At 47.6% G+C, this 12,929-nt stretch overlaps 1 protein-coding gene across 13 annotated transcripts in view; it reads right to left on the bottom strand.

Moving 5' to 3' along the window:
* The window catches only part of LOC146274680 (uncharacterized), a 67,631-nt gene that overhangs the window by 48,592 nt on the left and 6,110 nt on the right, over window positions 1-12,929 (bottom strand). For all 13 annotated transcript variants that reach the window (XR_014766276.1, XR_014766277.1, XR_014766278.1 and 10 more), the window contains 3 exons: window positions 9,614-9,678; window positions 3,169-3,280; window positions 2,088-2,261 (listed from right to left, as the gene is read on the bottom strand). Coding sequence is in view for 10 of the 13 variants with exons in the window: in XM_084702774.1 (XP_084558900.1) it covers window positions 2,088-2,261; window positions 3,169-3,280; window positions 9,614-9,678 (351 nt within the window). In the remaining 3 variants the exon portion in view is untranslated. The remainder of the gene's footprint in view (window positions 1-2,087; window positions 2,262-3,168; window positions 3,281-9,613; window positions 9,679-12,929) is intronic.

Here is a 12,929-nt window from a genome sequence, read left to right as displayed (position 1 = left end):
GATGAGTGCTGCCAGGCTGTGCCAGGCTGTGCCAGCGTGTGTCGTCCCCCTCCCTACCAAACCACCGGCTGCTAGAGAAGAATCTCATCAGAGCTCATTTGGTTCAGCGTGCAAATTCATGGGCCAGATAATTCAAGTGACTGGTCATTCGCTAGCCCCTGGCAATGTCTACTACATGGCCAAGTTAACCCGACGTGACAGAGACACAAGGCTTGGCCTCATCTGAATTTTCTTTTTTAAATAATTATTGAGCCACACTATGAGGATGCATATTTACCTACCGCGGCGTAATTCACCTGGTAATTTATCGGTCTGTGTGACTTCCTGGTTGCGTGTCTGAAAAGCATGTTTCTGCTGTTGTACCATGTCACAGGAACATCCCTTTCACCTCGGTTCCATACCACCATCCTATCATAAGTAACCTGTACATACAACACTAACACACCCTCTATACACTAACACACCCTCTATACACTAACACACCCTCTATACACTAACACACCCTCTATACACTAACACACCGTCTATACACTAACACACCCTCTATACACTAACACACCCTCTATACACTAACACACCCTCTATACACTAACACACCCTCTATACACTAACACACCTCTATACACTAACACACCCTCTATACACTAACACACCTCTATACACTAACACACCCTCTATACACTAACACACCTCTATACACTAACACACCCTCTATACACTAACACACCTCTCCACTCTGACCCCCCCCCCCCCCCCCTCATGAGAGCCACACAGCCCGGCAGAGAGCTACATTTACTGAAATTAAACATTTTCTCATCAGCCCGGGGGAAGCTGGTAGACTAATGCATTATTCATGCCCACTTCACAAAGGAACATTAATCAATTATGAAGATATGAGGAAGTTCCAGTAGGGGCACGGAGGACGAGGGCTCCTATTAATATGCAGACACATCACAAGCCTCCGCTCCTCAAATCAATATTTTGCAGATTAATTTGACGGTGTTGAGTGCGTGTTGTGTGTGAGAGTGTGTGTGTGTGTGAGAGTGTGTGTGTGTGTGTGGGGGGGGATCTTGTTCTGAGGTCTGAATTAAAGTGAAGCAGGATTTGGGGTTTGTTGTTGTTCCTTTGTTTGTGTTCTCGGATAGAATGAGTCATAGAAATAGGAAGGGAAGGAGAGAGAAGAGAGGGATGAAGGGAGGGAAAGAGATAGGTGGGACAGAGAGAAAAAGAGAGAGGGAGAAATAGAGACAAAGAAATGACTAAATGTAAAGACAAAGCCTTGCTCATGACCCATGGCTGTGTTGTGAACAGAACTACTAAACATGAAGTTGCCACGTCACCTGACAGGAAGTGGCTGATGTACCTACAGCCTTCCTTGAGGGTTAAGGTTGGTTGAGGGTTCTATGGGCATATGTGAAGCCGTCTGTGACATGCTTGCATGTAAAAAGTATGTATAATGTGTACAAATACATTTAGATTTGATGATGACTCCTCCCATGGAGCACCTCTCAGGGGCTGAACACAAACATCCCATACTGTTATGAAACTGCAGGCTTCACAACGCTGTCAAGGTTTGCCTTGGCCTAAGTCGAAAATATAAAGGTTGAAATCCCACCGACTGTGTCCTTAAAAGGGAGAATGAGAAATGCATAAAGAGAGGGGGAGGGAGGGAAAGAGGGAGGGAGAGGGAGAGAGAGCCAGAAAGAGGGAACGAGAAAACAGAGAAAAAGAGGGAGATTGCTATGCATTGATTGCGAACCCGTGTCTGTAACTCTTAACTGACACCAATCATCATAAAAGTATGAAGACAACGGGAGCTCATAACCCTTCAGGTGGCACAGAAACTCGTGTTTCACACATTTATATCTATTCACAACTGGGTGAGTGGAGTTGCCTTACAAATGGCCACATTACTAATATCTCTGCAGCCTATGTTGCTAATGGTTATTATTCCATCATAGAGCACATTAAGGTGGAGGACATTGGATGAATGCATGGCACATTAACTCCGGTTCTCACTAAGGCCTTGGACGTAGTGAGGCCTTTAATAGGGTATCCTTCTACACATTGCCCCTTCAACTCCTCACCTCTGTTTGCAAAATGGCCGCCTTCTCCGCCAGTTTTTCAGTAGACAGCTTCCTGGCCTTCTCCTCCTCTCTGTTCTTCCTCATCCTCCTCCTCTCTTCCCTCCACTCCTCCTCTTGCTCCTTCAGTCTCTCCTCCTTCTCCTTCAGGTGTCTCACTCTCTCCTTCTCCTCCAGCTACAGGAAACCCCAAACAAATGTAGTTGCGTGCACTATGTTTGTGTGTGTGCGCGCATGTTTGCGAGAGCCCATGTGTGTGTTTGTGAGAGCCTGTGTGTGTGTGTGTGTGTGGGCCCTGCACGTGTTTGTATATGTGTCTGTGTGTTTGTGTTTATGTGAATGAAACGATAAACAAGCTGAAAACAACATGAGCATGCTGCTAGAGGAACTATGAGTCTGGTCAGAGAAAGGGTCAAACCTCCATGTGCATAATCTTACAAAGCACTGATAAACGCTTCCAATGATTCAAAGAGCAAACACACACATAAACAACTAACACGGACGAGTTTTGGTTTACCACAAGCACCAGTGTGTGTGTGTGTGTGTGTTAGAGCAAGCCGCAGACAGTAAAACAGCAGTGGGTATAATTTACTGACACCCCATAAGGAGGTGTGGGAAGCCATAAAACGACGTTTTTAATCCCGGACGCCATTTTCTAACCTCTGGGCCAGATATGCTGGTAATTTATCACACGCGGTGCCTGCTGTTAAACACGCAACACATGTAGCACTGCTGGCAGTGCAATGTGAGCAATATCGTAAAAACTCCACCGCACACGCTAACAACAAACAACAACACAACTCCCATCCACCACATCCAGAGGACAGACTACATCCCCATGCTACACCCCCATGCTACCCCGACACATGCTCCACCCCCATGCTCCACCCCCATGCTCCACCCCCATGCTCCACCCCCATGCTCCACCCCCATGCTCCACCCCCATGCTCCACCCACATGCTCCACCCACATGCTCCACCCCCATGCTCCACCCCCATCCACCAGCCCCAGATACTACAGTTCAAGGTGTTAATAAGGGTATTTGAAGGAGGATGTGAGGAGGCTGGGTCTGAGCCAGCCGTACCTGAGTGGGTCTGAGTGAGCAGACGTCCAGGCTGTGGGGGAGGCCGCTCCTCCTGCTGAGCTCCAGTATGAGGGGGCCCGGCCCTGCCCTCTCCCCACGTCCAGCTGTGTGCCTGGGGGAACAGAGAGCAGGAAGGCTGGAGGAGCAGCATGCATACAGATATGGTTGGCTGGTGAGTGGCTGGTTTGTGTGTGTGTGTGTGTGTGTGTGTCGCTGGGTATCTTGTGGTTCCTAACATCAGGATGAAAGCAGCGGGGTGGGGGCGTTCTCATGTAGTGCTTCTCTCCTCTGGAACACACTTCCTGTCTCACATTTCCTGTTTCAGTCAGGGAGGCTGATGCCATCTCTACATTTAAGGCTACATTAAAAACCTTTCTGTGAAGCCAGCTGACATTCCTTGTACAAACAGCTATACAAATCAAATGTGATCAGAGGTTGTGGTGTGTGTGTGGTGTATTGTGTGTGTTTGTGTGTGGTATATGGTGTGTGTGTGTGTGTATGATGTGTGTGCAGCGTTCTGGCTGACAGATGACAGGTATCATGCTCAGCACTGTGGCAGGGAGGGTCTCAACAGAGCCTGAAGTGTCCCACACAGCTGTCGCACACACACACACACACAGCACAAGCACACACACACACACACACAGCAGCATTCACACACACACACACACACACACACACACACACACACACAGCAGCATTCACTCACACACACACACACACACACAGCAGCATTCACACCCAGACACCATCCCTTTTGCACACCCCAGCTCTCTCAGATTCACTCAGAGTATCTCATATTTAGATATGAAAGAGTCAAAAGTTTGGAAGAACCCTCGCTCACACACACACAAACACTCAAGGCTTACAAAGAGCTTCGTTCACCCACCCCAAAACACATCTCAACAAGAAGACAAGACACAAAAAGTGCCATGATTTACAAAAGAGGAGGGGAAGCTCTGAGAATTATATATATTAGACAAGCGTCTTCAAAACCACCTCCGATTCCTCCTGTGGTGAAATCACAGAGGCGAGACAGGAGAGGGAGAGAAGACTGGCACAGACGACATATTAGGATTCACCAGTCCTGAAACATTTCACAAACATGAAATATTCATTGACAAGCTCTCAATCTCTTTTTTCCAAGACAGAACGCCTTATCGGTACTTTGACACAGTTTTGGGCCTTTTTTCCTCTGGAACATTTCTCAAAACGGCCGGATTCTGTCTCAATTATCTGCCTTTCATTACCTATATGACTGTTCTGCTAGAATTCTGAACTCTTTCTATAACTTTAAACAGTTTGGCTTTGAGACAGAGTTTTAAGTAAAACTTCAAGAAGCCAGGCTTTGAGACAGAGTTGAATAGAGGAGGTGTTGAATGAAGAGAAACTGCAGCCTGTTTCATCCCTATTTATCTGCCAGCTCGCTTTACAGGGAAGCGAGTACATTGTCCTTGTGACTGAGGACGTTTTCCACCATGATGGGTCTATCTGAAAACACACACACACTCTTACAGGCGCACACACACATGTACACAAAGGCTTGTACATGTTCATTTACACACACACACACACATGAATAAATGAAGGCAGATTGCTGGTTGCATTTAAACACACACACACGCTAATCTAATAATTCCTTTTGTTAGCTTTTTCATTTGATCTGTGGTGTGAAATATGAGAAAGATTTTCTCCAAAATAACATGTAATTTTAAATGTATTAAATGTGGTTAATTGCATCAATAAATATCACGTATACTGTACCCATTCATCTAATTATGTGTTTATGAATTAAGACATTATGACTATAAATGCATCCCATTTATTTATTTTTACAAAAACATTAAAATTATAGCATGTTTCTTAAAGAAAAGTTTCCATACACAACAATAAAATACCATTATGAAAATGAATGTCGAAAATGTAGCTAAGAAATACATCCACGAGTGTCTAATGTTCCAACTGCTTGTCTTAACAAATATGCTCATGTTACGATGACACCCTAACCAATTTGAGAAACACTCTCGCTCTCCATCTCTTTCTGTCACCCGCGAACCAGAAGGGTCATACCAATCATTCAGACGAAGAGAGAGAACCGGTAGAGACATATTTATCTGCCGTATTTGTGTGTGTGTGTGTGTGTGTGTGTGCACGCATCAAAACAGGCTCTCGATTTCTCATGCTGTCACTCAAACCTATTAGGCAAGCCTAACAAAATGAGTTATGAATATGCAGTAATAACATGCAAATGGCCGGCATCCCACCCTTCGTCCCTAAGTGTGTGAGTGTGTGTGTGAAACGGAGAGTGTGTGAGTGTGTGTTTACCCCCGGGGCAAGTCATTGGTTCTGTAAACCCAATTTTTTTCACATCATTAAAGCAGCAAGGCATAATTCATCAGAAAATACAAACACACACACGCCCTTGCCCTTAGACACACACACACACACACACACACACACACGGCCATATTGTTGTTTTCTCTGCACTGTTCCTCCCTGCTCCACACGTGTCAAGGCTCTTTCAGAACCTAGCAGGTTGTTGTTAACCATTTATACATCAGGAGACGGGTGGCAGTGTCACACACACACACACACACACTGTCACACACACACACACTGTCACACACACACACACACACACACACTGTCACACACAGGCCTCTCCTGTGTGTCTCCGGGTCCCCAGGGGAATGTTAGACACTGGCTCTGAGCTGCCACAGCAATTAACCCCAGTGTTAATGAGAGGAACCCTGACAGGCTGGCAGATGGCACAAGCTGGCTGTCTGCCACACACACACACCCTCACTGTACCACACACACACACACACACACACACACACACACACCCTCTCACTGTACCACACGCACACACACACACCCTCTCACTGTACCACACGCACACACACACACCCTCTCACTGTACCACACACACACACACCCTCTCACTGTACCACACACACACACACACACACCCTCTCACTGTACCACACACACACACCCCTCTCACTGTACCACACACACCCTCTCACTGTACCATACACACACACACACACACCTCTCACTGTACCACCCCCCCCCCTTCTCACTGTACCACACACACACACACCCTCTCACTGTACCACACACACCCCCTCTCACTGTACCACACACACACACCCTCTCACTGTACCACACACACCCTCTCACTGTACCACACACACCCCCTCTCACTGTACCACACACACACCCCCTCTCACTGTACCACACACACACCCCCTCTCACTGTACCACACACACACACCCTCTCACTGTACCACAGCCCCCCCTTCTCACTGTACCACACACACACACCCTCTCACTGTACCACACACACACACACCCTCTCACTGTACCACACACACCCCCTCTCACTGTACCACACACACACCCCCTCTCACTGTACCACACACACCCCCTCTCACTGTACCACACACACACACCCTCTCACTGTACCACACACACACACCCTCTCACTGTACCACACACACCCCCTCTCACTGTACCACACACACCCCCTCTCACTGTACCACACACACACACCCTCTCACTGTACCACACACACACACACCCTCTCACTGTACCACACACACACCCTCTCACTGTACCACAGCCCCCCCTTCTCACTGTACCACACACACACCCTCTCACTGTACCACACACACACCCTCTCACTGTACCACACACACACCCTCTCACTGTACCACACACACACACCCTCTCACTGTACCACACACACACCCTCTCACTGTACCACACACACACAGGCTCACATTTCCTCTAATCCCCCCCTCCTCTCCTCTCAACACTCGTCCCTCCTTCAGTTTGTCCCTCCCTCCTTCTCCTCCTCCACACACCCCCCCCTCCCCTTCTCCGCCTGTCTGTCTGTCCACCCCCTCCCCCACACCCCCTCCCCCTGCTGCCAGCTGACCAGCCGAGCCCTGCAGATGTCACAACTCACCAGCTCGAGGGGACAGGAGGGGGGAAGGAGGGGAGGATCTGACAACCAGCCAAGGAAGGAGAGGGGGAGGGGATATGGACAAGGGGGGAAGTGGAGCGAAGAAAAGGGGAGAGGCGGAGGGCAGGAGACTTCAGGAGGGAGGGAATACAGGGAGGGTGTAAAAGAAGTGGGACGAGAAGGAGGAAGTCAGCAACACCCCTTGAGAGAAGGAGAGGAAGTGAAGAGAGAGAAGAAGAGGAAGAGGAGAGAAGGAGAGGAAGAGAAGAGAGAGAAGGAGAGGAAGAGAAGAGAAAGAAGGAGAGGAAGAGGAGAGAAAGAGAGGAAGAGGAGAGAAGGAGAGGAAGAGGAGAGAAGGAGAGGAAGAGGAGAGAAGGAGAGGAAGAGGAGAGAGAGAAGGAGAGGAAGAGAAGAGAAGGAGAGGAAGAGAAGAGAGAGAAGGAGAGGAAGAGAAGAGAAAGAAGGAGAGGAAGAGGAGAGAAGGAGAGGAAGAGGAGAGAGAGAAGGAGAGGAAGAGAAGAGAGAGAAGGAGAGGAAGAGGAGAGAGAGAAGGAGAGGAAGAGGAGAGAGAGAAGGAGAGGAAGAGGAGAGAGAGGAGAGGAAGAGGAGAGAGAGAAGGAGAGGAAGAGGAGAGAGAGAAGGAGAGGAAGAGGAGAGAGAGAAGGAGAGGAAGAGGAGAGAGAGAAGGAGAGGAAGAGGAGAGAGAGAAGGAGAGGAAGAGGAGAGAGAGAAGGAGAGCAGAAAGAAGGGAGCAGACTGATCCACAACCATTCATGTACCTTAACTACTTTCATGGCGTAACTCAAAGAATTAAATATTACCCTTTTAACGTTTAATGTAAAAAGTGCTTTTTTCACAGCAAAATTCGAAGAGATAAATGAAACGTGAGTCTTTTTGTGTGTGCTTGTCTGACTGTGTGTGTGTGTGTGCCCACACTGTGGCCCACCAGTACACCAGTGTATCGATCAGTTAGCTTGACCTAATAAGAGGAGAGGAGCACGACCTGGGAAAGTCAATATGGAGGAAAACATAGGAGTGAGAGAGACAGAGAGAGACAGGGAGACAGGGAGAGAGAGAAAGAGAGAGACAGAGAGAGAGAGAGAGAGAGAGAGAGAGAGAGAGAGAGAGAGAGGAGGGAGGGAGGGAGGGAGGGAGGGAGGGAGGGAGGGAGGGAGGGAGGGAGGGAGGGAGGGAGGGAGGGAGGGAGGGAGGGAGGGAGGGAGGGAGAAAAAGAGAGGCAGACCACCATGTCCTCACTAGTTTAAAAAGTTCTAATTCTAAGTTACATAGCATGTTAAAGTTAACTAAGTGCACAAAAACGAGAGAAAAAACAGAAATGCAATAATATTGAGAAATGAAATCAACAGGACCTGCAGCCCACTCTAACATCGATACATCAATAGAACAGCGTGTCTACGCACTATCCTCATAAATATAAAAATAAAGAGTAGGATAAACAAAACCCATGGAAATGAGGAACCAGATGAAAGCAGGACACACTCACACACCATCACACACACCCCCTCACACTCACACACCATCACACACACCCCCTCACAATCACACACACCCCTCACAATCACACACACACACACACACAATCACACACACCCCCTCACACTCACACACCATCACACACACCCCTCACACACACACACACACACACACCATCACCTGGTGCAGCACATGTACCCTGGAGGGAGTATTCCATCTGCAGTGTTTAATGTTGACGCTGGTGACAGGAAACACTGTCCTGCATGTCCCGCTGTTCCTGCACTCATCTCAATCCTGTTTTATCACACCTGATTTATTTCATTCATTTATTTACCTTCTCCTCCATCAACCCCCCAAAGACTAGCACTGGGTTCATCATTATGGCTTCATTCACTCTGTCCGAGTTATAAAGTACAAGCTGGTAGTATCTTCCTGCTCTGTGTGTGTCACATTATAGGAGGCAAGCCTCGTTCTGGAAATGATTTTGTAATATTATAAAACGCTTTTTTAATGTTTGTTTTTAACATTTTTAAATTGTTAACATATCAACTAAAATACACACGTTTAAATCTGTTGACCTAATTCAGTTCTTTGATTTAAAGCTTTCTGTTCTGTTGTTTGTATGTATTTTCCTACATATATTTGATGTATATAATTGTATATCTTGAATTAGATGTATATGATTTCTTCTACTGTCCTCGTCTGACTGATGGTGGAGGTGGTCTTTCTGAGCCCAGCACAACACAACACACACACCACTCTGCATATTGCCAGGGGAACACTGGCGTTGCCGTGGTTCCCAGAGGAGTGTGTCCTCTAGAGAATGTTTTGGTTCAACACAGGTGTGTGTGTGTGTGTGTGTGTGAACTCATCCGCCTTCTCCGCAGCAGTGTAGCGCTGTGTGATGTGACTACGTTCTAGAAGAACGTTTGGTGATTGGAGAGAGTAGGGAAGTGTGAGTATTGTTTTCATACGTACGCTTGTGTACGGGCTGATCCAATCAGCTCTGTCCCCACGGTGTCCCCTGGCCGGGCTGAAATCACCTGTGACATAACCAGAGAGAGAGGGGCGAGAGAGAGAGAGAGAGAGAGCGGGGGGGAGAGAGAGAGAGCGGGGGGGGGAGAGAGAAAGACAGAAAGAGACAAAACTAGTGAGAGAATGTCTGCAGAGAAGAAGAGATATAAAAGGTCTTAGTTAAAGCCTTTAACTGACGGGTATTTTCCTAACAGCCAAGATCATCAGACTTCAATTAGCTCAGTGGCAGACAGCATCCCAAAATAGGAAAATACAGCCAAGATGAAAAGAGATATGAAATATGAAATGTGATTATGATTATGCTAATAACATTCGGTTATGCCTCATTTTTCTCTTTAGGGATTAAATCAAAACTTTGACGCAATAGCTGACATGCAGCTCTCAGGCCTGAAAAGCCCACATTCAGAGTAAGGAAACACACACACTCTCTTTGATTTTTCTGTTACTTAAGGTTCAACTTTAGTTCTAATGAGAGCAGTGAAGGGAGGGAGGGAGGGAAGGAAGGAAATCTAACAGTTAACTATAACCTGGGAGAGAGAGAGAGACAGAGAGAGAGACAGAGAGACAGAGAGAGAGAGAGAGAGAGAGAGAGACAGAGAGAGAGAGAGACAGAGAGAGAGAGAGAGAGAGAGAGAGAGAGACAGAGAGAGAGACAGAGAGAGAGAGAGAGAGAGAGAGAGAGAGAGAGAGAGAGAGAGAGAGAGAGAGAGAGAGAGAGAGAGAGATGAGTGCTGTCTGGGGTCAAAGCTGATGTTGTCATGCCGATGGCAACGCTGGTGAAATATCGGCAAGCATGCACTCTATCGTCGTGGTGACAGGGGTCACTCAGGGAAAAGGAAATCAATGCTGACGGTAATGACTCACAGGTCAACACACAGCAGTGTGTGTGTGTGTGTGTGTGTGTGTGTGTGTGTGTGTGTGTGTAAGAGACAGAGCAGTACTATAGAGGACTGGGCTTGCAATACACGCATGAATGTCATATACAATGTCTGGTGGATTCAAACTCACACACACACACACACACACACACACAGTGTAGGCTCCAGAGGGTATCAGGGCTGGGTGATTGGGACCACAGAGAGGATCCTGGGTTGTGTCCATTAGTGAGGGGGATCATGTTTGATGCATGATGTGGGGATGTCTGTGTGGGACAGGGCTAACATGATGAACCTGGCTTTTTCAGGTCAGCGCCAAACAACCCAGTAAACAAAGAACACACACAAGTAAACAAGTCTGAGGTCTGGAAGTTTACACCTGTGCCCAGGAGCAGCTGTGGGAGTCTGAACACAGACGCTGTACAGGACGCTCCAGTCCAGGGCAATGAAACAAAGAGATGCTATCTTTAAAATATATATATATATAACGTGAGAGTGTTGTGGAAGAAGGTTCAGTCTGTCTTCACTAGCAATAAGGGACATATCTTCTGGAGGTTATGAGTATTTGACAGCTAGCTGATTGGAGAGAGTTGACCTAACACCAGGACACGACCAGTTCAGACGCCCAGCAGGACTAGCAGTCTCTCTGAGGCATGAGGATCAGAGGACGGGCTTTGGAGTGAACACATCAAACACACAACACACAGCCAACAGGTGCTCGCTTCTTCATCAGGAGGATATTACATGACAGCCACAGTATGACAGCCACAGTATGACAGCCACAGGATGACAGCCACAGGATGACAGCCACAGTATTTTAGGAAGGCTAACCAAATCAGGACCTAGAAGCCTAGACCCAGCAGCAGGTCAAACATGACGGCTATCTTGACCCCCTGGGCAAAATGTACCAGGGACCCAAATGAACACAAGCACATGAGAAATCCTTGATTTGAGTATTGTGTGTGTGTGTGTGTATGCATGTATGCGTGTGCTCGCTGTGTTTAGTACATGCGATAGCATTGCAATTACTCAGGTAGGTGCAATTTCAATTCTGGACAATACAACTAACCAAATATTCACATAATTCCAATATCGAAAACCGGTGTGAAACAATGAAGTGACCTTCCTCACACATAGGTCAGTATTTAATAAGGAGTGTGCTGCATATGTTATGATCCTGTAACCCTGGGCTGGAAGCCAGGGACCCTCAGTATTACTAAGGTCAGACATAGGCAATGGCATGTATGCATAAACAGCAAGCCAATTCATTACCAATGCAATCCTATAAGTACATGAATAAGAACGCAGCATACTCTCTCTGTCTCTCTCTCTCTCTCCCTCTGTCTCGGTCTTTGTCTCTCCCCCTCTCTCCTCATCTCCCTCTCCCTCTCCATCTCTCTCCCTCTCCCTCTGTCTCGGTCTTTGTCTCTCCATCTCTCTCCATCTCTCTCCCTCTCCCTCTCTCTCTCCCTCTCCCTCTCCCTCTCCCTCTCCCTCTCCCTCTCCCTCTCCCTCTCCATCTCCATCTCCATCTCTCTCCCTCTCCCTCTCCCTCTCCCTCTCCCTCTCCCTCTCTCTCCCTCTCCCTCTCCCTCGGTCTTTGTCTCTCTCTCCCTCTCCCTCTCCCTCGGTCTTTGTCTCTCTCTCTCTCTCTCTCTCTCTCTCTCTCTCTCTCTCTCTCTCTCTCTCTCTCTCTCTCTCTCTCTCTCTCTCTCTCTCTCTCTCTCTCTCTCTCTCTCTCTCTCTCTCTCTCTCTCTCTCTCTCTCTCTCTCTCTCTCTCTCTCTCTCTCTCTCTCTCTCTCTCTCTCTCTCTCTCTCTCTCTCTCTCTCTCTCTCTCTCTCTCTCTCTCTCTCTCTCTCTCTCTCTCTCTCTCTCTCTCTCTCTCTCTCTCTCTCTCTCTCTGCTGAAGGGAAATAGAACACAGCTGTGATGGACAGAGCTGCTGCTTGAGATAAATCACAAACAGGGCCAGATTAATAATAAGAAATAAAACAACATTAGCTGATTAACTATGTATGGGTGAGTGGCTGTTCTCATTTACGGCCAGCAAGGTTGGGTGTCCGGAATAAGGTCTCATTACCAACTCTGTGTGTGTGTGTGTGCCAACATCAATCCGTCACCACTGGTCTCAGCTTTATGAAAAGGCATGCAATCTATGGTAATGAGTCCTCTGAAGGTTATGACCACGGTAAACTCATCTGTTAGAGGAATGGCAATGTGTGTGTGTGTGCGTGCGTGTACGTGCGTGTGCAAAACCATTAAAAGGCTGTGAGGAAATATACTTAAAAGGACTGGTCAGCTGCCCTGCAGGGGGGACACACACACACAGGACACACACACACACAGGACACACACACAGGACACACACACACACAGGACACA

The sequence above is a fragment of the Hypomesus nipponensis genome, chromosome 8, assembly GCF_054491055.1.
Source record: "Hypomesus nipponensis isolate SF chromosome 8, ASM5449105v1, whole genome shotgun sequence".
NCBI lineage: Eukaryota > Metazoa > Chordata > Actinopteri > Osmeriformes > Osmeridae > Hypomesus > Hypomesus nipponensis.
The sequence above is the reverse complement of the archived record's forward strand: the minus strand, read 5'-3'. Positions and strand labels throughout refer to the sequence as shown.